Source organism: Oxyura jamaicensis, chromosome 9 (assembly GCF_011077185.1).
Source record: "Oxyura jamaicensis isolate SHBP4307 breed ruddy duck chromosome 9, BPBGC_Ojam_1.0, whole genome shotgun sequence".
NCBI lineage: Eukaryota > Metazoa > Chordata > Aves > Anseriformes > Anatidae > Oxyura > Oxyura jamaicensis.
Genome location: NC_048901.1, coordinates 4638402 through 4664956, shown reverse-complemented (window position 1 = coordinate 4664956; position 26555 = coordinate 4638402). Strand labels below are relative to the sequence as shown.

The 26555-nt window shown below is 41.5% G+C and overlaps 1 protein-coding gene and 1 long non-coding RNA gene across 2 annotated transcripts; one reads left to right on the top strand and one right to left on the bottom strand.

The window, feature by feature from the left end:
- Nucleotides 1-178: 178 nt before the first annotated feature.
- On the bottom strand, nucleotides 179-26555 carry WDFY1 (WD repeat and FYVE domain containing 1). Its single transcript, XM_035334295.1, has 12 exons — nucleotides 26366-26555; nucleotides 18860-18927; nucleotides 17783-17856; nucleotides 16538-16592; nucleotides 14989-15139; nucleotides 12364-12476; nucleotides 9845-9971; nucleotides 8223-8328; nucleotides 5761-5862; nucleotides 4925-5055; nucleotides 3813-3921; nucleotides 179-3106 (listed from the first exon to the last, which is right to left on the bottom strand). Exons 1-12 carry the CDS (start codon nucleotides 26500-26502, stop codon nucleotides 3047-3049), a joined length of 1233 nt encoding a protein of 410 aa, XP_035190186.1. The 5' UTR covers nucleotides 26503-26555; the 3' UTR covers nucleotides 179-3046.
- Nucleotides 24361-24798, top strand: LOC118171309. The gene is made up of 2 exons (XR_004753150.1): nucleotides 24361-24496; nucleotides 24606-24798. It is a non-coding gene; the product is annotated as an uncharacterized LOC118171309 (long non-coding RNA).

Below are 26555 nucleotides of genomic sequence, written 5' to 3'. Positions count from 1 at the left end.
TTTCACCACAGGCCTTTAGGCCCAGTGCTGTGGCTCATTCAGCTCCAACACAACACATCTGACAAGCCATCCCTGCAACCTAGAATTTGGACATGGGCTGTCTGAAGGAACCAGAGCACAGAATGGGAGTCGTTCATTCAGAGAATTTAAGAAAAGATGGATCATCCAAATAGACTAATTGAATATCAAGAAATATTTTATTGTACATGTAATCAAAGTTTTAAAAAACAGACAAGAAGGAGCCAGGGACAGATTTATCTAGCATTGCTTAATTATGCAGGGTACAGAAATACAACTAGTAAAGACGTAGCACATACTAGTACCCGTTGCTCCCGTTCCCTGCCCCAGCGAAAGAGGTTATACAAGCAAGATTAGTAATGCTTCAAATCAAGCCTTCTCAGTAATTGCACACTTAAGCTGACATAGCTGAAATATGTTCAGTTTCATGAGAGTATGTGCCTTTGAGATAGTTGTTCATAAACAAAAACACTGTCTCTTTAGTGGTTTGTAAGCATTACTCATTCAACACCAAGAGTATACTTACATGACTAACGAATTAGCAGCCATAATTGTCTTGCTATAATCTGAACTGACACTATCTATAAGTATATCAATTATAGAAAATAGATTCCTTAGGTTTAACAATAAGCAGTAGAGAATATATTTTCTAGTGTCAAAACCTTAATGTAAAATAAGTGGTTGTCAAGAAGCAGAGGAAGTATTCACAAGGAGGGGGGGAGCTGCATGCTGATCAGGGGCACATGGACTAAACAGAACTAAAAAAGCTGAAGTTCAGGAGTATCAGCTGCAAACGAATTACACCTCAGTATCATTGGTGTAAGAGTTTCAGAATGCCTGGTTTGGAAAAAAATGCTGTTCATCCCACATCGACATTACTCTCACAGCTTAAGACACAACCCTAGATCCTCCTTACAGCACAGCAGTATCTTAAATGGCTCTAGCTACGGAACTCCTGTTCTGCCTTATGTGCTGTTAGGAGGAAGACTTCTGTTCTCTTCCAAAACCACATAGGAAGAAGTCTGAAGGCAAATGCAGAGCATTATCAGGGCTTGTTTACCCCCTTCAAACACTCAGTTTCTTTCTTGATTTACAAGACCGAAAGCCTTCAGAGCAGAAAGCTGTGATTTTTTTCCAGTACAAGCTGATTTTCTCTCAATAACTTAGAAATAAACCTTCACACACACAAAAAAAAGTAGCTATACAGCATGTATCAAAGGATGAATTAAATCAGACTGACAAGTGCTAAATCCTGAACTGAAGGCAAGACAAGTTTTGGGATTCCCACAAAAGAGGGATTTGATTATTTTTCACCGGCCCAACATGGCTAGCAGGTCAAAAGACTCCTAGCAAAACTTCTGGGGAAGGGCCACAGAAAGGCAGACAATGTCAGATCCAAAATAACAGTAACTAACATATTCGAGATTCTAATGCCCCTTTGGAGACTATCAGCTTTTTGGCTTAAAATAGAAGTGAATAATGGTTTATTAAATACACCACGATCTTTATATATTTTAGCCTACAGCATGGTCCAATGCAGATTATTAGTGTCAAGTTAGACAACTAGGACTTGAATTCGCTAACACTCATAGCACCACTTGATCATTGCTGCAATAAAGACAGTCTAACCCTTCAGTCCTCTGCCAGAAATAACCTATTACCTTTGACAGTTGCAAAACAGCACCTAACTCTGGGCCAGCTGACCTACCCCCAGTTTTTGTCCTCACGCATATGCACCTGTTTTCAGAGAAATCTAAATAGCTCCAAGCTTAAGCTCTGACATATTACCTTAGCTTTCAAAGCTCTCTTTACCGGATTCAAATGCGGGATACTCATATGAATGATAGACCAATTTATTGCCAATCTAATTAGTTATTTCCAGTATGTGCCAACTGCAGTCGTAAAAGCCTCCCAGCTCTTCTTCATACTTCTCAGCTTTGAAATAGGGAAGGATCAATATAAGTCTCAAGATTAACAGACCTAGGGGCAGGGAAAAAAAAAAAAAAAAAAGCAGCTGTTCTGTACCTTGGTAGTTATTGCTTCAGAAACTCTCAGTATTTATCAGTTTTTAAGCAACAAGGCAGTATTTAAATTTATGCTGCATTTTAGCAGAGACAGGCTCCCTACCATTAAACAAACATCAGCCTTTCCACAGGAAAAAAGTCTCTAAGTTTTAGCTGGCCATTTTTTCTTAGCCATACCATTTAACAAGGTAGATTTGCTTAGCTTCCCGTTCTAACTGCATTACAGAGTTGTCAAAGCACATGGCTCACACCTATGGCCTGTCTTTAGAGTAGCAGGGCTGTATATTTTAGTAAGACCTACAGAAGTTTGTTAGCTATGCTAGAACTCTACTTAAGAGCCTTGAAGTGTTTGAAGACTCACCAACTACCTGAACAGTTGTCCCACAAAAGTGACTTCACTAGTGACTGAATTTGAAGACAAACACTACAAGAAAGCCAATAAAGGAAATCTTGTATGATTAAAGGTTCTCTTACTATCTCACCTGAAATAAGCTACCTGCCACTTTGAAGTATTTCCTCCTTCCATAGGAATAACCAACATACCTTTTGGAGGCAGTTTAGACGGTGACTGCTCAAAAGTATTTCTACAGAACTGCTTTTTGGAAGAGAGAATAAGTTACTTTACTACTTGCACAAATCAAATGTACTATGCTCATTTTACTCTGATAATGTTTACGCTACACAGTATCTGTACAAGATATATCAGCAGAGATAGCACATTGTTAACACTACATGTAAACCGAGAAACAACAGGTCCTTTCATCAAGGCGTCATATTGCAGGTAAGCCATGTTACGTTAGTCCGAGAGGCCGCACTTCCGCACCAAGGAAATTCCTGGTGAGCCCAACAGAAAAGGTTTGCTCTACAAAGGTGACTGTCCATCCTGGAACAGCATCAGGAGAAGAATCAAGCAACCAGTGTTTGCGGTAATATTCTTAAGAAGGATTCCATTCATTCGGTGCATATTGCTGTACATAAGGTGCATAAACCTGTCAGGTATTAGATCAACGTGAAGAGAAGCCAGTTGCAAGGCTGCAACCAACTACTGGCGTCATGTCCCAGATCTGGAAGAAAGTATTGTGGAGAATTATATAGTAACAATGTATGATCTCAGAGGTATTTCTATAAGAGGCATAAAAGTAAACAAAAATCTCCCTGTACATCAGGTAACAAAACTTCTTTAAACTAGACTCGATTACAACAAATAGGTATACCAGCCTTACAAACCAACAGCCAAACTTAGGGCTCAGGGGCATTTGTTAACAGTTCTCACAGGGCTGGTCTAAAAAGCACTATGCAGTTTGTTATAAACATGCTTAGATAACAACAGGAACAGCCCAGAACAGTCTCAGTTCTGGCACGCATGGAGGATGTATGGCTTAAACTCAGCAAGATTGGAAATAAGACTGATTTCCATGTCATTGCCTCATAACCAGGGCTTTTAGTGGCAAATGCTCCAAGAAGCTCAGACACTGCACATTTCATCATGTCCACATCTTTAAGGCCACTAGCAGAATCTGCCAGTACTGATGCCTGCTTTGTTTCCAGAAGACACCAACAGTAACCATTTCTGACAGCTAGACTCCATACTGTGGACTTACAGGTCATCTCCTCACTCAGCTGCAGAAAGTACAGTCTGCAACAAGTATGATTCTTGCTGCCCACAACAGTTAGATTTATAGCAACAGTTGTCAGAAAAAAAAAGTATACACAAACAGCAGTTCTCTATTAAATATCTCTAATAAATAGAGAAAAGAGGTGCATGAATACCTTCACAATCCGATCGCTTCCACAGGTGACCATTAGCCCTCTGGAGATGTCCATGGACATGTGTGAAATGTTGTGTTTTCCTTCATGAAAGGTTGCCAAGGAAGTACGGCTGCAAGAGAACAGGTCAAACGAGGGCCAGCCATTAGACAAAGCTCGATGGCACCATTATAGCAGTGTAGAATGAATTCGCAAGAAAATTAAGCTGCTCAAATACTAATAAATCAGTCCTGAGAACTGCAGTGCCATAATAAGCGGGACAGAATTAAACCAGCAAATCATGCTAAGGCATTGCTTGTGTAGTTATACAGGTGTGACAATTCCTGGTCTTCCCCTGCATGTTAAAAATGTTACAGCAGCAGTGGGACATAGTATAAGTAAATAATTGTATTTCTTATTACAAAGTCAAGTTAGGCTACATTTTTACCTGCTGGCCACAGTGAGACAAGTAGGGCACAGCACCTTCCTTTCAAAAATAAAAGCAAATAACAACAAAACCACACACAAAAAAAAAACCACCCTCACGTATCCGATTACTCTGGTCCTTTAGCACTCCACATTTCCAAGGTGACAAAACACTGAACAGTGAAGTGCTGTTGGTATAAAGATAAAAAGAGTGCTCCCTCATAGCCGAGAAGAGTTTAACAAGACAGCAAATTAAGTCTAACCCAATTTGCTTGCATGGAAAAATAACGTTGGGCTGTTGATAAACACTGCTATAGGAACAATTCACAATAAGGATACATAAACTAACATACATGCAGCCTGGTAGCTGTGATGCATTGCCAGCCACCTGTTTAGCAATTTTAAGTACAATCAATAGCTTTACCTAAACAAAAAACTTGAGATGAATTTATTACAACCCTAGATCTGGGCTCATAGAGAAGAAAAAAAATAGATAAAAGAGTTGTAAACCCGTATCTGATCCAAATTCACTTGCAGAGCCAGTTGAGATATTTCTACCATTATTACTGCTTTGAGTGCCCAAAGCAGAGGTGGCCTATTAATAGAGTCAGCTTGGCACATTTGCACAGCATTAAGTGTATATGTGGAGTAAGCACAGATGTTTCTGCATCCCAGCAGCATTACTTCATTTATTACTCCTTAATACTCACTCTTCATCCTTGATTGACTCAAAACAGGAATCACAGACACGGACCTGGAACTCAAATCCCATGATTGGGTAACTTGAGCGTTTGGTACTGCACTTGCCACACACCGCTTGCCCACATTTTCTGCAGTGATGCTTCAGGGAAGAGAAAAAAATCAGTAAGCCACAAAAATCACTACATTGTACCACTTGACTATTCTACCAAGTGTTTGTGAAACAACAGCAACATGTAAGGAAGTCTCCTGTTGCTTCAAGTGAAGACCAAGGATTCTGGAGGTCTAAACAGTCTTGCCACTGATGGGTTTACTTCTGTATCCCGCCTGCTCGTTCCCTTCTCCTTTCACAAGCTCCTTGGAGCAGGGGAAAAAAGGGTTGGACAATCAACCAAGGAAAGGAGTCCAAGACAGCCAAAAACACGGCCTTCATGCCTGTCTAGTCTATCTAAATAGAAATCTATTTGGAAAGTTTTCACGCTGTAACCTGGTAAGAGAAGGGCCACCACTGGTTCACTGAACTACAATTTGCTCAGTTACAATTTGCTCATTGTGTACCTCTTCACACAAAGCTTAAGGATTAGCTGTCCACAGTTCCAGCACATAGAAACACTTGGAAATCCAACAGATGGTTTCTAGCACAGCCTTCTTTGCCCAGTATTACAAGTTTATGCAAAACTTTCCATAGAATTTGGAAACTTCTTAGCCCTGCCTAGAAGCTGCGACCTCTCTATAAACCCTTGCTTCAAAGCAGCAAAAATACAAGATCTAACAACATTAGCACTTTTCTGTTTGCTTTTTGCTTAAGTGATGAAATACAGCTATGCACTCAAACCAGGAAGCTCACCTGTCTCAAGCCTAACGTCTTTGTGTCCCACATTTGCTTTATATTCCAGAAGAAAGGTTGTTCACACTTCTGACAGGAATCACTTTCTAGCCACTGAGGAGCCTAAAAAACAGCAAGAGACGCAAGTAATTAGTTTGTATTATTTTTTTTTCCTCCCCCTCACAAGCCAGCCAAGAAAGTTTGTTTCAAGAACCCAGAGCAAAGTTTCCCTTGGAGAAGGGCCCTGTCTCAGCTCTGGATATTAAAAAAGGGATAGATTGCCTAGGGTACAGTACGTAGGAAGTTTAATACAAAAACAAACAAAACAACAACACCGAAAAAAAAAAAACACCACCATCAAAACTACACTGACTTGTTACCAAGAACTACACCTCCTATACTTTTAAAGCCTATGGCAATACGTGATGTTACTGCCTTAATAAGAAAACTAATTAAAACATCTAAGGTATTAAACTTGCTGCAAGCATTCAAGTATTGCAGCTCTGGCTTCCTAGATGATTTCTAAGGGCTAGTGTAATACAAGGTGTAGAAGCTACAAGGCAGTCATGCCCCTCTAAGGGGGAGTCCAGAAGTAAATTCTGGAAGTAATGATTTTTTCTGTTTCCCCAGGATTACAATTTAAATAATTAAGAAATTATCTGCATTTTCCATCCTGTCCACATCTTCATTAAGCATTCCTTCTCCCAGCCACGTATTTTTCTTGCCATAAATGGACTATGCCAAATGAAAATAGTTAAAGATTTCACACATTTCAATACATTTGGGATATTTTAAGTGAGCATCCTTTTAAAGGACAGAAAGAGTCGAGAATTTTTTAGTACACAGGCTTGAATTAGAACATGTGTATTTCATGCAACTACTCATCTGATGAGGGACTCTCCCTACAACCTGACACAAGAAAGCTGGAACAACAAAGGAGTGTTTCTCCTCATTTCACTTACATCCATTGTTGGCAGTACTAAAACAATAGTATTGTCAGTTTACCATCTCACCAGAAACACTTGTTAATGCCAGGGGACTAGTTCATAGACCTTCAGCCTTGATTTCATACCCTTCCTTCCCCCAGGCTAGTGGAAAAAAATGTAAATGGTGATAGCAAAGTCCAGCACGGGAGGCAGGGATGATGGAGGAGAACAGAGAACAATTGACTCTCCAGCAAGCGAGAAGTTCCATGTTGCTTCTGTTACTTTACAATAGCTGTTTCCACTTAATAGCATTTTTGAGAACACACCAATTTGACTATCTGGCTCTCCCTAACAGAAGGGCAGGAGGCTCTCTTCCTATTCTTTTTTTTTTTTTTCAGGCATTAAACAGGAAATAAATCCCAGCACAACACTACCAGCAGTATTACTAATGTACAGTTAGAGTTGTCCAAGATCAGTAGTACATCTGTCAGTGGAGTTACTGTTCCTTCTACTCAAAAAATCTATTTTATAATCTAACGTGCCTTAGTGCATATTTGAAGATACCCCTAGCGTGACTCATTAGTCCTTCAAAGGCAGCCTGTTCAGTTATGTTTTTCCAAGTTCTGAGACACCACAGCGGCACTAAGTTAACTGCGTTATTTTAATTGCATTAAAATCATCTACTAATTCTTGCATGCAGATCCAGGAGAGATAGAAGTGGCCACATCTTGTTTTCCCAATTGTACTATAAGCCGATGGCTTGCTGACACGAAGATTCCTGAAGTCACTCATTCTGGAAGTTTTAAAGAGATAGACCTTCATGCTAAAAGCAATAGGAGCATCACATACAGCATTCAATGTGTTCAAGGTGACACTTCAATATAGGTCAGAATAGTTCTTCATCTAAATAGGTGTAGTGAAGACAAAGCAATTAAGGGAAGGTTGAATTTTAAATACAGCTTTACGGGGGCAACCACCATTAACCCTTATAATTACGGTTTAACCAAACACAGTGCTAACACACATCTTTTCAGCTCCTGTAGTGGATAGGAATTGATGCAGAGAGAACATGCATGGCAGGCTCAGTTGGTGTGTTTTGGGGTCTTTAAAAAAAAAGCTGACTGAGGACTGAATCTCTACATTTTGAAATGCATCTTGAAAACAGCATCACTTCTTTTTATGCTTTGACATGAGTTGAGAACTTATTTCAAGACTTTTGAAGCACTGTCCATTCATTTCTTTACTGCAAAGGCTTGCCTACATCAGAGTGTTCCAGCAGCAAGGGCTGTAGGCATTCCAGACTGAACTTGTCGTCTCACTGAGATAAGCAGCTAAGTAGTGCCGAGCCTGTCCTGAACCTCTCGTGTCCCCAAGATCTACCTACTACAATGCAGCATGGACAGCCAACAGAACAGAGCAGATTTTAAAGGTATCATTCAGCCTTAAAGTTCCAGGCAACATGAGGAAAAACAGCCTGTGGAACAGACCAAGTAAAGCCATGTCAGCCTCCAAAGAGGAAAAATAAAAATCTATCTTTGACCTAGAACATGATCTTACCTCTTCCCTGCTGATATCCATGTTCCAAACAGCAATTCCTCCATCAGCTGAACAAGATACTAGCTGCCGTGTCAGCTGGATGTAGCAGATAGCCTGCACCTTGTCACTGCAAACAAAGCATATGCTATTTACCCACAGTCATTTAAACAAAGCTTAGTTTCCCAGAAAACCCTGATTTATCCTATTCTACCTGGAATGCTAAAACCGATTTCTGAAACTGATTTTCAAACATTTTGTTAAGCCTACATAAAGCTACGAAGATGAGTGAAGAGATGCTGCCACGTAAGCCCTACCCTTGCACCAGAACGTTGACTAGAATTCGTCAAATTCTAAGGCTTGACCTGAATACCAGAGGTACAGCTCCATGTTAATATTTGCTGGTGAAAAGCACTGGCAGTGAGCTGAATGTAATCTGGCTCAGAGTGTGAATGCAAATACTCTTCTCTGTTGGCAAGGAGAGCCACTTATCAGAACAGAGACAACTGGAAAAATAAAAAGAAATATTTATCTCAAGATACATATAGAAAGCAGATGGAATTTCCACTTTTGCTAATAAATCACAGTAAGTCTGTAGCTGCAAATGAAAGCATGCTTTCACCAGTAAGTTTAATTCTAAACAGAGTCATGGCAAAGTGAAAGTCAACTCCAAGAAACTAAACAAAGGATCTCAACAATATTAAACTGCTTTGCAACATCTAAGTTGAAGTAGAAAAGCCTTTCTGCTTCTCAGAACTTACTTTCCCATTCAGTATGAAGTTTGATGCTAAATGTGATGTTTGAAGAGAAACTAACAGTGTTTTAAGTCTTCACATGATACAGCAGTAACAGCAGTATAAAGTCCTCCAGTTGCTGATGTCAGTTACTCTTTTATAACCGATATTCTATTTTTAGTTCTTTAGCCATAAAACTAAATCCTCAAGATTTAACAGGAGTTCTAGAACTATGGCTGAGTCTTGATCAAAGGTGGATGGAGGCATCTACGAATTAGACAAGAGGAGAATATACTATACAAATACATCTTTGAACATAAAGAAGATCTCTACCACCACTGCATTTCTAAGGAGAATATAGCTTCAGTGGTGATCTGCCTGTCAGACTGAATTAAGGCCCTAGAGAGGCCCTATGAGAGGCAGCTAGGTAGTGTTGTCTCTCTAAAAATACAAACCTGATTAAATACAGACAACTAACTACATAATCCAGAGAACAGCAGAGATGTGACATGCTTTTCTGAAGTCCAGTGACCCATCAGTAATTTAGCCAATTAGTTCATCACCTCACAGGTCCTCACAAGCAACTCAGTGAAGCGTTTACACAATACAGAAGCATGCAACTTTTACACAAAAGGTCAAGTAAGACAATCTAGGTCTTTTATCCATCTCTTTCTATAATCTACTTTTATGTTATGTTATCATAATCCAACAAACATAACCAAAAAAGCTTCATCAGTAATGCTTTCCAATTACTAACTACCCTTCTCCCCCCTCAGAAGTCTTCAGTTCTGAAAAAAAAGCTTTCTTCTTCATTATTCACAAAGATTCAAATATCTCGCCACGCTATGTGGTCTTCCTAGGACTCTGTGCTCATTACAGAATATGCAGGAAAGACAAGACACCATTACATACTGATGGCCCTGGAGCAGCAACGTTCGCCCCTTCCTTCCACCAATATCCCACATGATAATGCTGTGATCAGAGGCACCTGAGAAGAGCAGTCGCTGAACAGGATCCCACCACAGGGAAGTAATGCTTCCTAGGAAAGAACATTCTGCAGTTAGGTCTAAAGGGGTCACTCCCCGGGCTATTACAGTGAAACTTGACATGCTTCCTTACTGCAGTGACAAATGCTAGCTCTGTTACAGAGGCAAAAAGCACTGATAACAGAACAAAAACACCCCCATGAAGAAAGAAATAAAGCATAATTCCAAAAGTTTGATTTAGCAGTTTTCTGTCCCTTGTATTTCTGTGCTTGGTTTTAAGAGCTGGCAGGCTGCTAGGTGACCTTTGGAAAGTAGAATCATTAAAGCTTGCCAAGCAGAGACTAGCATACACAATATAGTAAGTTGCTTGGTCAGTGGTTACTGGACAGAGCACGGTATTTCCAGGTAAACCAAGCCCCTTATACAACTATTTTTAACATTAAAATAGCATGAAAAAGAAGCAGAGTGACTTTCACTGGGAGTCTGTTAGCCAATTTGGATACTACATACTAAATTACGAGATGAGATTTCAAAAGGCCCAACCTGGCTATGCCACTCAATAGTCAAATAATTTAGCCATCTTACAGTAGGAGTCTTAAACTAGATCCCATATGCATGGTAACACAGACAGGAAACAGAAGAAGTAACTTTGCCACTCGTGCCACCTATAGTTTTGTGATTGCAGGAACATTTTTTCCCCTTACAGATACCTTCCCTTTAAAAATCCTTCCATTGCTCAATTGTCATCAAGAGCCTTTTTAGTCTGAAAGCAGGATGAGTGATAATTACAGCCCAAATCAGTCCCTTCCAGCTCTCTCCAGCGAGAGATTCGACTTGCCTCCTTTAGCACTATATTGTTTTCAGACTGACCCATTTGGGAACAGTTGTCTGAGAACAGTGGCCATCTGCTCCATAAAAAGCAGTTTAAATATTATTTCAGCATTACACAGAGCAGGCTATTAAGTGTGGAAAATTCGGGAAGATGACTGTTGAGCGACAAGTTCTAAAGCCATTTAAACTGCAAAGGCATTTAAACTGCTTGCTTATGAAGCCACAGTTAAGGCTAGAACTAGAAAGGAAAACAAGCTGAACTCAGATTTTAAGTCTAGCGCACACAACCACACTCAGAACTAGCTACTGCTTAGGTTTAGAGTTACCTTGGGAATATCATGCAGATACTCGGGAGGGAAAAAGGCTACACAATCTGTTTTGCCTCAAGGAAAAAAAGCCAAAGTTGTCTGCTATGCAGACAGTGTGCTGAAGTAGGCGCTTGGAAGCTCGCTGCAACTCAGCAGATAAAACACGTACTGTATGTAATGCCACGTCCAGAAATGCTGCTTTCAGACTAACAATACCATCTATCTAGGCTTTGCATTGAAATACAGACTGTTGCAAAACGCAGAGGTAAAGCAGGGCCAGGATAATTATTTTGCACTTAACTGAAGCAATCTGGAATTCTGCTTGAAAGCAGATGATGCATTTGTCATTGGAAAATTTCAATTTGCCTTTCCTATTCAAAGTGAGCTTTGTCATTTTACAGTCATCTGCAAAGGAGCCTACCCAGCTTACAAAGTCTACTCTGTGCTTACAGCTGTTAGAAAAGGCAGCCTCTTCCAATGGACCAGAGTCTCATGACCAAGTAACTCAGCCCTACCCAGATGCAAACTAGTCAGCTGAAAGTTGCTAGAACTGCATGAGAAGAGTTAAGTCTTATTTCTCTCAGCATATTATTGAATTATACATTCTCCTGTAATTTGCATTGTTCCTTACTTGTTACTGAAGACAGTAGCTCTAACACGTTACAGACTACTTGGTTCTTCATCTGATATAAGGGCTTCAGCTACGATACACAGCGTGAGACATTTGTTTTCAAATAGACATTTGATTCTAGAAGGCTCTCTAGATTTCTTGCGTATAGCTTAGCTTCCACTAAACACAGGAAAACATGAACTAGGGTCTCGTGATAGACCGATCAAAACAGGAGAGTCCTCGTTGGGAAGAATTAAGTGGCTTTTTAGAATCTAGATTTGGGCTTGCTCAAGCTATTTGAATACTAGAAGATCTCCGAGGGAGTGGGGAGGGAGGAAGGGAAGAGAAAACAACACATTCTCGTCCTTTCTTTTCAGTGTTAAGGAAACTAAAGTTTTTAAAGGTGGCCATCTAGTGGATGACTTGTGCTTAACTGAATGCCTGTGTCTTAACTTTATTTCTCACCTACAATAAAAATACTTGTCAGTGTATATAGGACTGAGATTTGCATACAGGAGGGATGCATCTGTTCCTTAAGAAATAGTCAATAGTATTTGTAGCTTTGAAAAGCTTTTGTAACTACTATGTCGCACTAGTTGCTTATTCAGTATCTAGCCTTAAGATGTGGATGTCCCATTCTGATACACATGGAGGTATTATAACCTGGGTCAAGTGGAATTAAGAGAGTTACTTTACCTTCGTGGCCTTTGAGCGTTGTGATAATCGAGCACGTGTTCTGCTCAAGCTTCAGAAGAGTGATCTGTCCAGAATAATCACCAACAAATGCATAACGAGTTTCATAGTCATATCTGATCATCAGTCAAGAGAACATTCATTTGTTCTTAAAAATGTTTTAAGGGATTGAAACAGAGTGTAGATGTCAGCTGCAAAGCCAAAATAAATAAGAAAAGAGCATGTTAGTATGCCAGGTAAGTTTTATATAACTACATCTAACCCGGCTGGACACTGTAATAGTTCAATCCTTTTCATTCCTCTCTTTTCCTCACCCTTCCCTACATGTGGAATTAAGACAGTATGGAAAACAAGAGACAAAAGCCACTGAAGAAGCCATGAGATAATCCATTCCCTAGTTTAAGGCAGGCTAAATAGATTTAGATCATTCCCTGCAGATACTTATAGAACACAAGATCTTCTACAAGAGATGCCGGAACTCGTCAGGCTACTTGTAATGCAGACCTACCATCAGTAACACTTCACTGGACATTGGGTGCTGTTCAGACTTAGACCAAATACCTGCTCCTATAAACTCTGTTTCCTAGCACGTTACAATGGTTGGTACCCCCAGGATAGGAAAACTAAACTCAACGATATCAACCCTCCATGGCCAGTTTACCTTACAAGTAGAAGTATACTCCCACTGTTCTAGCAAATGAAATGGTCTCTTTCATTAATCTTCTCTCGTCTCCACTTTCAGGTTTCCTGATGGAGGTCCTTGAGCACACTATCAAAGACTGTCAAAGTATTTGGAGATATCACGTATTTCAGAAAGAGTTCTTCCATGGAACACTGTCATAAAAGCCACAATGCATCCTAACACAGGATCTATTAAGATGTCACCTTTCACAAATGCAATATACACCACAGTGGTTTCTGATATTCCGTTCTTGTTACTAGGTGACTACTGTCTCCAAAAACTAAAGGATAGCAAGCTGGATGAAACCAGATCAATTGCTACTTCTAGATGGCTTATGTTATTCAGGAAGTAACCAAGAACTAAGGAAAAAAAAAACACATAACTGACACCACATATCCCAGTTGTGTATTAACTCACCTGTCTTTCTGGAGCCACACAAAAACCACAAGCAGCACAACAGGAAAGACTAATTTTAAGAAGTCAGTGTGCCAAAAATCCTACCATAAGTGAAAAAGCAGACATTGTGCCATCTGATGACATTCTGAAATCTCTTAAGCATTCAGAATCTTGAGATAAACAATTCACTTTCAACAAATCCATTAAGTCCCTGAACACGTGATCCTTTCTTCATCTTGAAAGTTCATGCTAGCATTGTGCCTGCTAATCCAGCAAAGACAATGTGTTTTTCAGAAACTTACACACAGGATCATTAACATAAGTCCTATGGGACCTCCTGATAAGAGACACCAAGCACCTAGTGCCCACACACCAGAAAGCTAGTTCTTCCAAACAACTCAAAGGCACAACCAATTGCAATGTATTTTCAAATGTCATGGTCTTCAGTGGAAATTTACTTTGATCTTGATTCTTTTCTCCATTTTCATAATAAACCGTTCTAGCTAACACTATTGTAAATACTACAATACCCGTGGCATTCCGTGACTCTTAGAAGCATCAGACTGTTCTGTGAGTCTCATAACACACACGCCAGCACCCGGTTCTGTGCTACACTCAGCACAGTGAGCTGTGTGTGTAACGCTTGCAGGACACAGAACCCCTTAGCTCTAGAACAAGGACAGCAGCAATGGGCAACAGTACCACAACACAATCCTGTCACCTCTTCAGTCAATAAGGCAGGGTCTACACAGATGAGAGCTCAGAATGCTAGAGGCTGCTGGCAACCAAGCAGTTAGCTTTCCTCCTAGTTCCTCAGCACTCCACAGGCATATAGTAATTCTAGAGCGGTCTTTCTTTCTTAAAGAGATGTAGTTGACCTTTCAGATTTTGAACCACGCCAGTTCTACAATGTTACTGTCATTAATCCTCGTACACCGAGCCAGCACCTCCAATCACCGTAGGGTCACATCTAAACTGCTACTTAACAACTGATAAAAAAAAAAAAAAACAGTATTAGGATTTAAGGGATTTAAGTCATGTTCAGAAGCTTTGACATACGAACTACAGTTTTAGCTACTGGGTTCGTCTTTTACACAGGGTAAAGAATACCCTGAAATACTTACAGCTGAAGAGACAATGGGAGTTCTTAAGCCACAAATGCTGCAGTTAAAAGCAATTTGCAGGAAAGCAAAGCGCACAGACAAATTAGTACTAGTAATGAATTAAGTTTTGATGTACCCTGTAGCTTAAAGGTAGGACTCCAATGTACTCTGGCATCTGTTAAATGAAGTGATTTGACAAGATGCAGACTCAGATCTCAAAACTAGGAACTAGCAACACCTTAAGACCTATAACTCAAGGTCACAATTTCCCCTCTACAATCTAACAAAAGCTAACAGAAGCAGAAGTATTTAACATCTCATCAAAATTAAAGTTTGCAGGCTTGCAAGAGATTTTAACTCTAGCTTTTTAGATTAAAAAGAAGGAACAAGTTGAGCTAAAGGAACAAAACTTCCAGTTTCTAGGCAGCAATTGTTTTCGAAGGATACTGTAGACATGAAGCCCAAGAGGTAAAATAATGTCTCCCCAGCATACTCCCACTCCTGGTACACATCCAGCTGACACACTTGTCATGACCAGTGCTGATAACCCACTCTGATGTCAGGCAGAAAATAATAGCAGATACTCGATTCTGATGAGCTGTGGGAAGAGAAAAGATTCTGGTTAGTTTTTCCTAGAAATTGATGCAATGTGTTCTTGTGTTCTAGTTCAGAGATACATGGGTTGAAGATGCTATCTAAGCAATGCTCCAGGAAGATGTTTTTACCATCATATTGTACTTGCCTCTAGGCAAGTAAATTAAAAGGCTATCATTGTTCTCTAAATTAAAAGGCTAACATTGTTCTGTTTGGTATATGCCTGCTGAATAGCTTAAGTGAACCAAACACATCAGTCAGCTGACTTAAGCCTTTCTCCCACAGAGAGAGAAGTTGAGTTCAGCCCCGATACCAAAGATATTCCGGTAAAGAAGCACGTAATCTCTCAGCTTCCCCTAGTTAGGAAGTCAGGACTTTGGGGGGAATGTAACAAATCTAAAAAGCTTAATTGCTTTAAGTGCCTCTTTCCTGATCCCAGGGGAGCTATACTGAGATTCACTCTTTTAAGCACCTGAAAGCCTATCTAGTCCATAACATTCAAACCAGTACCCATGACAACCACCAAATCCCACCAGATTTTTCTAAAAGCTGGCACTAAGCAAGAAATTAGAAGAGCTTTAGAAAGAACTTCCCCCTGCCCCAGAAGATGGAATTATTTCTCTTGAATGAGCTGTCATCTACCTTAGGATAAAGGGAGACTTGTTGTTTTTAAGAACAAGGCTTTTTTCTTATAAGCAAGAACATTGCTTCTATCAGTGTTAGGGCGCCCTAGGACAAACTGTACTTTGTTCTGCTACATAATCTGTAGCCCTTAAGAGTCTCCTTCAGGACTTCCACATTATTATTCCATTTTTAACCAGCAAGCTTGCTTTGTATTTCTTTTAAGGATGCACAAATGCTGAAAATAACATCTCCATAAATACTAGAATAATCCCTGTTCCCCGTGTACCAGAGAAATATGGTCCTTTTCATCCCTACTGCTCTCCCAAATGACAGAGAAGGCAGGGACTCTCATCTTTAGCTAGAAGTAATCTAGCCCGTGGATTACAGAAAGCATGAATAGAACTTGCACCTATCAAGACACACCTTTAGAAAGCTCCTTCCCTACACATTGACGCAGTATAGCTATGCTATTTGAAGAGCAAAATCTGAACTCACTAGTTCTGGCTCATTAAATTCAATGCATCATTAGTCTGTGTGTGTAATGATAATGACTGCAACTCAGACTCAGCTGACTGATGATTACTCAATAACAGAGCATTTATCTTATGGCTGAATAGCCATATCTAATATCTAATTCCCAACTAAGTGACACTGGAAGGTTAGTCAGATTTAAAGCACATTTGGACTTGGTTAATCTGTGACACTGCCCTGTTCCCCAGGCATTTCAGAACCCTCCCCTTCACACAAATATTAGTGCAGACACTGGTTAACAGTTCACCTGGATAGGTCTTCACGAAGTTCATCTTATTGAAGTCCTCTGAAATATGAAACTCCTAAAACCAAAGTGGAACTGTTAGAAACAATACTGCAGTGACATAAGCAAGAGTGACACACAAAGAAGAGCAATAACCGCACAGAACAGTTTACATAGCAGCAATATATCCTTACTAAAATCTAACAGTTTGTCAGGCTGGAAGCACAGCACTCTGATATTATGACTGCAAATTATGGTTATTATAAGGCACTGCATTTTCAGTGTGGAGTATGCTGCCAGAACCAAGTTTTCTGAATAGATACTATAAGAGATGAGACCTTATTTGTCCCCAGCAGGAACAAACAGAACTCCATCTTGCAGCATTTTGGATATAAGGATCTGAGACTTCGTAATGAAGAGACAGATTTAAGTGAGAGTATTCTCTGTTTATCCATTAGACTTACTGAAATCTTAAAGTCTCAGTTTACTGACAGTTAACTACTTGTATTCCTGATGTTCATTTAGTATCCCCTCTCCTTATAGACAAGTTGTTTTGACTTTATTTTCATAGAGAAATTAATCAATTAAAACATCTGATAGTCACAGGATTCCTCTCCTTTGCCAAGAAGGGAAGAATACAAACACGCTTTCTGTTCCACCATAAGCATCCACTCTCCAGGAGAGGAAGAGAAACTACAACAAGAGTATAGCAAAACAGAAAGAAGACTTCCCTGAAAGAAGAGATGGGAATACATTTCTCTGTGCATGCAACAGAGGTAACGTCTAAAAACCAAGCTTGCCTCTTGCAATTTTAGAGCTACTGTTGAAATTTCCACATGATAAAAAGGTCTGCAGCAAAAAAATCCAGAGATGTGCATGGCTAGATACAGGCAGATCCATACTTCTGGCCAGATGCAAGCTAGCTGCAGTTCACAAACCCTGTTAGTGCAGCAGCATGGCACTCCACTCAGCTTAGTGTACTCATCAATATAATTCCCTACAAAGTGTCATAATTTGGGCCCGCTGCTACATTATTGCCTAAAAGATTTCTTGAGGTTAGCTGGCTCACATCTGGCCAGAAGAATCCTTCTTTGCAGTCCTCCAATATGCATCTCAGGTGAATTGCCAAGGAGTTCAGCTACTTAGTAGTAACTGCATTCCAGAAAGAAGGAAAAGAGAGCAAGTTAACAGCTGCCAGCAGCACTTGGTGGTTGTGGGCAATCTAAGCAATTCTAATCCTCATTCTAAAGAAAAGTCACAGCACCTTACCATGATAGCTCCGTTATCCTGGCCTACAAAGATTCTCCTGCTCTCATGATGATAAGCCATGGCTGAACATGGAGCTGTCGAAAAAAAATAAACAAGACCACTGAAGTTGCTTAACTTGCAAATTACAAGGATTAAAATAATACAATGTTTTAAACCAATACCTTCCTTTCCAACACCCTCAGAAAATGTGGCCTTAAGTGTTTTTAGAGATTTAAAACCACAGGAAGGACAGTCTAGATACTACAGTGATCATGCTGCAGAAGGACAAGCCCATCCCTTTGAACCACTACAGACATACTTTATTTTGTAAAAGCCTTTTTAGAGCACACTCTGAATAGTCTGTTTTGAAAACTGACAAATGGAAAAACTGCTGCAATTCAGACCAACTATTAGGATACAAAAAAAAAAAAACAATACAGTTGGCATCTAGATCCTAGGCTACTCAGATCAGTCTGAAGTTGAAAAGGCAAATTACTTCAGAAACTGCCATTCCAAAGACCATCCTTCGTTTTGCTGCTGCTTTACTTTGCCATTGTATGCCCTCTTTTCATATAGATGGTATGTCTCAAGGCAGCAACTCTACATAAAACAAATTATAGCAAAGCACCCATGCTAGGTGATGCTTAATACTGACACAAGATCCATGCAGAACTGAAGCTGCTACTCGGTACTGCTTTCTCAGTAATCTAGACGTTTAAAAAAGAATAATAATACATACATACCTCAGGGAGCAGAGAATATTCTTATGTCTGGACTTTCAGCTAATGGTTTGAAAAGTTTACCTATTCAGTTGATGAGTTATATACCAACATTGGAGACATCTTCAGCAGCAGATCCACACAGCTCTTTACCTGGTGAAGGATCTGGCTCTTAACAGAATGCTGCCTTAGATCTCATCCGCTACACACCTAGTTTCAAACTAAAGTCTGAGCTAGTGCTGCAAAAAAGTTCCCAAAATTCAAGGTTACCAGGTGAATGCAGTGGCAGAGGAAAGGGGAACGAGGTATTCCCACGCAGCATGGGTACGAGACCATGCTGCACTTGGCCATCACTTACCACCTCCAGCATTTTACTTACATGACATGGTGTGATAGATGCTGGGCCAGTATTGTCCACTGTCTCTCTTCAGCCATACCCGGATGGTTCTGCATTGTGAGAAGAGTGGGGAGAAGACAGTTGTAAGTACATCCCTCCTTGCATCTGAACCAGTTTATTACTTAAATATCAGCTTCATTCCTCTTAGCTTTTGTGCTACTCCAACATAATAGCTACAGTAGCAACATCAGAGGAGTAACAGTACTCTGGCACAACCAGATGAACAGCACAGAGAATAGCCATCCTGGATTCTGAAGAGCTTCCTTCAGAACTATTTATACTTTGACTTTCACTAAGCATGAAATAGAAATACAATTTCAGTTCACCTCAGAAATTGCTATGCTTTTAATTCCTTTGAAGTTCTTGCTGATTTAAGTTGAACTCAAGCTGCAGACACTTTCATGCTTTGGCAGAGCAAACCACAGCTTGCTTTACAGTTGGTATTTGATATCATTTTTAAATAAATCTCAAAACAGTCCATTACAGAAGTCTGAGCTTCCAAATTTTTACAGCTTCTCTTTGCAACTCCTCCTTCAGCAAGCCAAATACCAAATATTAGGAACAGAAGCACCTCATCCTCTAGGCCAGCACATCACTCCAGCACTTGACTGTCATCTTAATTTCCAAAAAGTGACGTAAAGAGAACAGCAGATCTGGTTTCGTATCACTTCTTCTAAGCCTTGCCTCTACTTCCTCACATACGAATGCTAAGGACAAGCATCCTTATTAGTACTGTTCTGTTGCACTGTTCCTCTAACCTAAGTATGAGCAGGCTTGATTAGTCGGTCAAGTGGGAATTGAAAGAACTCTTACTGTAGACTTGAACAGCATGCGAAGGCTCCCTATGAACTGTTCTTAGTTTGCACCCTTCCCGTACCAGGCCACAGATAGAAAGGAAAAACTATTGCGAGAGCATTTAGTATTATAGCACTGCCAGACTGAGAGGAAGGATACAAGAGCCTCTTGCAGAAAGGTATCATCAATTCAACACGTTCCTACAACAGACAGGTTTGAAAGGAACATACATCAAGAAATTAAGAACACACACGTAGACAGTGTTAAGGTTAACTCAACTTGAAACTTCCTCTCCAAACCTTTGATTGCTTTCTTTATTACTGTTTAAATTCAACTTCCTCATTCCTAAATGGAAAACTAAGTGATCTGTAAATACGTGTACCTGGAAACGCTTTCAAGAGACTTCGTGGAGGTGAGTTGCTCTATTTACTTTTAAACTAATAAAAAGGCTAGAATTCAAAAGTAACTAACATCAAACCTAGGGATGGATTTGCTAAACCACACCAGATCACTATTAAGTGCTTAACAAAAAGAGCACAGAAGACAACAGGTATCTCCTATCAGGACCAGAATTTTTCAGAACAGGTTGAAGACACAAAGGTAACACTCTAATTTTGTAAATCATCTTTTCTTTAAAAGACCGTTAAAAAAAATAAAGCAGACAATACCCAACTTTAATGTACTACTTTCCTCTTCTGAAAGTTGAAGTCAATGCAGCTGAGTACACACTGCCCCAAAATAATCAAGATTTCCAGCTGTTGAATCAAGTCACTTTTCCACCAGATCAGTGTCAATGTACATGACTCCAGCCCATTAAATATTTTGCATTACGGCTGCCTCTTAAAAACCATTACTTCCTCCTTACTACAGTGCCTACCCTGCCTCATGGTCAAAAAGCTAACACTTCAGCTGCCATCTCGTACTAAGATGAGAAAAGTAAGGATGGTGCTTCCAAGTCATCCTCATGATACAAATGCCAGTGGTGGTAGGGATTAGCACCTGTTGATTTTTAACTGCTTTTTAGTCTGTTTTTAAAGCAGATTCATTACACTCAGGCTGTCCTCAACATTTCAGACAGCAGCTTCCACCCCTGCTAATTCAACTCTTTCACTTCTAGCCAAAATCATGTAATTCTTTTTGCTGTAAACAGACTAGGAGTTGCCATAGCAAGCGACATAATGCATTGCTGATTTTCCCAAAGTAAGCTTTCTTTCCTCCCAGCATTTCGGTTGATTACACTGGGCTAGGAATTAATATGAAGGAAACAATGTGCTTTTCTAAACAAATCATTTCTGGGAAGTATAATTTGTGCAGTCATCATTAACAACAGCCACTAGAGTTGACAGTCTAAGTAAAGAGCTGCAAAAGCTTGCAAAATTAACTTCTGAAAGCTCCTTATTTTGGTTTAAATAAGATTTCCTAACACTTTCCTAACCTCATGCTCACAAAGATAAGCCGTTAGACAGCTTCATATCTAATTATATAAAGCTCTGAGCAAACTTTGAAGAGATTGCTTCATAGCGGCTGACTATTGGCCTGTGTCAAGACCCCACTTCTCCTCCTCAATTTTTTCTCCTGCAGATCTGTAGCTGTGGTGCATCTCCTTTTGCTTGGAAAATTAATTTGTGAAATAGCAGTTCCAGCTTAAAGAACAAAGAGTCCTCCGGTAATGCTACTTCCACAGACTCCTTCTACCATGAAGGTGTTTTATTATGAGAACCACCAAATCAAAATCAAACCAAGTCTTCAGCACTTCTCAGAACTTGGTTTTTATTTAATGAATGAGCTCTGTGCTCAATACCAGCAGAGAGCTGGCTACCTCTCAGCTTTCCTTACACATTCCTAGAGAAAGAAACAGGTTTGGTTGAAAGCAGTCTCGGCATGGATGTGAAAGTGTCAAAAGCCATTAAGGATTACTCAGAGATAGAAACATACCTTTTAAATTGCAAAAGACTCAGATGTTTGAGAGTGGCAGGAAGAAAAAAAAAAAAAAACAGGCCTGCAAACTCCCCTAACACTGATCAATGAAGCAGAAGTTGATGGTGGCTGGAGAGGATGCACATTCATAGCAGAGTAATTCAAGTGGGGTTTTGTGTGTTTGTTTTAAGGTAATATAAAACACACACAATAACATCTTGAAGCAATACTGAATGTGGCCCTTACCAGCTTCCAAGGATTTTCATTGTTTCCCAACTGGTGTTTCATGGGCAGTACAAATAAGCACCTGTCAGTAATAGAGAAAAAACTGTGGGGCTGAGAGGGGAGAAAATCCTTCAGCAAACCAACAGTATCTGAGGCTCAGGCAGCATAAGCTGCCCTCTAAAAGCCAAACACATACATCAGGGAGGGAGAAGTGATGAAAGATTAGCAGGCAAATCCAAACTTGTTCCAGTACAGATACACAAGTACTATGGAGCTACACTAGCCCTATCTTCCTAGCACCTTCACTCCACAACTGCTTTCCTACCTGAAATCAATCACTCCCAGTTGTTTTCCCAGGAGGAACACAAGCCTGCATTTCCCTGGCAGTCAAAATAAAGTAGAAGTATGTAGACTGCTATTGACTCTGTTCCCAAAACAGCATTAGCAATCTGATTTAACCATAGTGCAATGCAAATTCAAGGACACTGCTTGCAAATCATGCTCTTTGTCCATTTCTGCTCACTAAAGCATTAGTTTTGACCAACATTTAACTTCCTTAACCAGAAAAAACACTGCTGCAATTTAAGCAGAGGTTCAATGCAACAGCAGGTGCTGACAGTCACAGAGCACCCACACGCAGGTATGCTAGCGACTCTGGAGATCCTGCCAGGCTGCTGCAAACACCTGCCTTCATCTTGCCACGCCTGGTCTTGTACACCAGTGTATCACCTTTCAGCATCCCCAGCTATGGCTGGGAAGCACGCACCTTGCCTTAGCTGTTTGCTGAGAACAAGGCTCTTAAGGCTAAGCCCAGAGACTCAACTGTGCCGCGGACACGTGCAGCCCACGCCATCCTACCTCAGGTGTGTGCGCAGCCAGCCCCGGCCCAGAGCTGGCCACCCGGCTCGAGGGATGCACCTCAAGCTGCTCCAAGCACTGCCCAGGAGCTGGGGAGGACACAATGCCTGCACACGCACCGAGATCACTGTCCTCACCAGGTACCTTCAGAGAAAAGTTCATAGACAGCAAGTTTCCTACTGAAAAATGAGATACTCCTGCCTTCCCTTCAGCTTCAAATCCTGTTTTAGAAAGCCAGATTTTTATTAGTATCCACAGATCTGCTATAGCATCTTTTGGATCCTCAAAAAATAATAACAGAACCAATACTTCTTACTGCAGAAAATATCAACGGAGAAAGAACTCCAGCTTTTCTACCAACATGATAATCCACAACATTCCCGGAGGATGTTTGCACACCAGTGTTTTCCTCGCTACTAACTTGTAAACACATTCTTCTCACTGGTTATTATGAAACACTTGCCAGCCTTAGCTTATTAAGATTTAATCAAACATACTCTGGCCCCACTCTTTTAGCATGCTGCTCAAAGGGGTTGTACATAGCAACTCTTTTGCTTCCTGAACTCTGTATTTGCTTGCTGCTAGCAGCATAATCTGTTATGCAGTATTAACACCTACGCCCCATTTTTATGGAACACACAAGAGAGCAGAAAGTTTGATAATACGTTCAACTGTAGGTGAAGGATATGTGGGTGAGTAGGCTTTGATGTACTGTGGGAGTACCTCAGATTAGAGGCAATACATTGCAACAATGTCTGGAAACCTAAAGATCCCAGTAAACTCCTATACTAAGGCATGCTTCAAGCATTTAGCCTCCAGAGTCCAAAGCTACTCTTGGAAATTAACACACGCCAAAGACAGACAACAGCCCCTGCTCCCCTTGCACTGCTCGGTATCTGACACCAAAACGTGCCCAGATAAAGATGCAGCTGTATTCTCAGCTCCCATCAACACAATCTAGGCGTGCAGACTGCTAACCTTCAACGTTAGACCTTGAAGGTTAAATACTGGCATTGTCTGCTACAGGGCTCTGCAAGCCTGCACCACGGATTTCTGTTCAGGTTCAATTCAGATATGAACTCTTTAGCAATTGCTGTTTCTCCCTCGGGAAGCACATCAGAAACTCCACACAACCGCGCTAAGACTCAAGGCACACCGCCACCCAAAAAGCCAACTTCACTCTGCACAGTACAAGATAACAAACAGGACAACTGCACCTACGGCATGAATAATGAAAAAGTTGCTCAGCCCCAGCCCAAACCTGCCAACACATGCGACAGAAAGTTCCTTCAACGGGGAGGGAAGAGACCAAGACCGTCTTACAGCCAAAGCAGGAACACACCTAGCACATGCAGGTGTCACCGCTTGCTGCGAGCTCGGTGCAGTTACTGCCACGGCTCAACAAGGAGCCATGTGGACTGCCAGTTCAAAGGGTCAAGGTTTAAATCCTGCTGATTTTACACAGGGATTAGTGCAGTGCAGAAAGCTGTTTACCTCTTTACAAGGCAGTGCATTTTGAACCCTAAGAAGTCCTACTAAGTTGCAGGATCAAACTAAGGAGGCATGTGCTGCTCCCTGTGGTCTCTGGAATCATGGAATTCAGGAAGTTTCCCTTAAATACCCACCTTTTGTATGCACATCACACAGGGCGATGCGCTGCAGTTTAAGGCCATGACAATATTTAATACCTCAACATGCAATCGTACAGTCTGATAAGCACGGATGCCTTTAATACTCAGACCCTGTTAACGCTGTGCCAAATGCTTCCAGCACCCTAGACACCTGGGAAAGACAACCAAGATACCTCTCACATACCAGAGGCTGGTGGTACAACCAGTTAATATTTGCTCAGGTCCTACAGTTACCACTTAAGAACACTTCTTTGAAAGTGCCCATTACAACAGGCAGCCAATCTGCAGAAAATAATCCTCAGGAAGAGAAGCCTGACTCTTCAAGTACTTCAGAAAAATATTTTCAAATAGCCTTTAAACAACATAAGGACATCTTTGGCTTGATTTATCCCAAACTTACAGCATTTGTACTCCAGGCTTTCGGGATTCAGTGATGAACTTTACTCCCAATAACTGATAACTCGTTTAAGAATTAAGCACGCTAATCTTCCAGAAGAAAAAAAAAGCCCGGGGAAGAAATCCAATTAGCCACTTTACCACTTCAAGAACTGTGTTTACATTTTATTTACCACATACACTAAATAGGAACCAAAAGCAGAAACTACTTAAGTCTTCCTTCTGCCAAATTCAACTACTTCTACTGCTTGTTTTCTAGAAAATTCAACTGGCACTTAAAAGCAAGTAATTCCTAGCATGCCAATGAAAAGTAAGTTCTCAGCACCTCTCCACTGAAGAGGAGATAGACCAGAACTTCCTGGTTTCTCAGAAGTTCTGATAATCAGCTTGAATAACACAACTGTACCTTCGTATTTTTAATAGCAAATACACGTTGCCAGGTCACTGAGAAGCATCATCAGTTTGATTGTTTCTACCTTATCCATATAGGAGCGAGCATCATACTATATGCCCTATACAGACTTGGTTGCTTTAATACCAGCTACTGATAGACTAACAACATCTGGTGAGCTTCACTTATACCAGGGCAAGCGTGCACTTAACCTGCCCCACTCCCACGCAAAGCCCGGATGCCCTGGCTAACAGCAAGGTTATAAAGTCAGCAAGTGCTGCTGCTAGCTGGCCTGTTTGCTCTTTTTGACCTAACGATAAATGCTATATTTTACCAGTTCAGGTGCAACCACAACTCTGCTGAACTTCAGCCCTCAAAGGCTACTGGTTCTCGCAGGGTCAGGCTTTTCAAATGAGACTTCATGCAAAAATAATGCAAATTCAGATATTAAAATAGTAAAAGGATCCAACCACTGAGTTACTTGTCAAAGAATGCACTTTCCTGTGCTCCTTTCAAACAGTGCCACAGTTTTAGGACAGGAGCTCTCAAGCAGCTTCTCCTACCCCTCTTCACAGTTCCAAGACACTTCCCCCGTGGCATGTGGGAAATTCCAGCTGTCACCACTCCCGTGCTAACCACTCACCCTTCTATGCCACAGTCCTCGCTGCTACCTGCTTCCTCATTTCCACTTTCATTCGTCCTGAATAACCACCTAACGACATTACCAGCACGCAGAACACACCACAACAGCTAGGCGGGCCGGCGCTGAGGGCCGGAATCAGGCTCTCAGGATGGTTTTTCCACGCAGCCAGGAAGCACGGTCCTCACAGCTCATCACCTCCTCTGCCCCGCGGATCTGCCAACTCACTCCCTGAGTTAGTGCAGCCAGAAGGAAGCAGGCTGCAGACCTTCCGCTCCGGCCATGGGAGCGGGGTTGCTGCGACTGAAGCAGTTTGGGGAGCTGCTCCTGAAGGACGGGGAAATCAGAAACTGGCCTGGAGGAGATTCAGCCAGCGCAGCTGAAGGCAGGGCAAAAAAACACGCCTGAGTTTTTGGTTCTGTTCGCAACCACCACACACCCCTTCCGGATACCTAACCCTTTCACGCTACGGAGTTTAATCCCGCAGGCACAACCCTGCAGCAGATCCCGGCGGTGCGCGGCCCCCCGTCAGGGGCAGGAGCCGGCCCCCTCCCCGCCACCTCCCGGGGGGCTGCGGGCCTCGGGCGGGGACGAGCGGCCCGGCCCCTGCCCCAGCCCCAGCCCCGGCCGCAGACCTGTCCTCGCTGGCCGTGATGACCCCGTCCTCCTTGGGGATGAGGAGCGCGGCGCTCACGGCGTCCTGGTGCCCCTCCACCTTGCTGAGCAGCACGGGCCGGCTGCTCTGCGGCCGCGAGTGGATCTCGGCCGCCATCTTGCCGCGGCCCGGCCCGCCGCCGCCGTAACGCTGCGAGGAGCGGCGCGGCG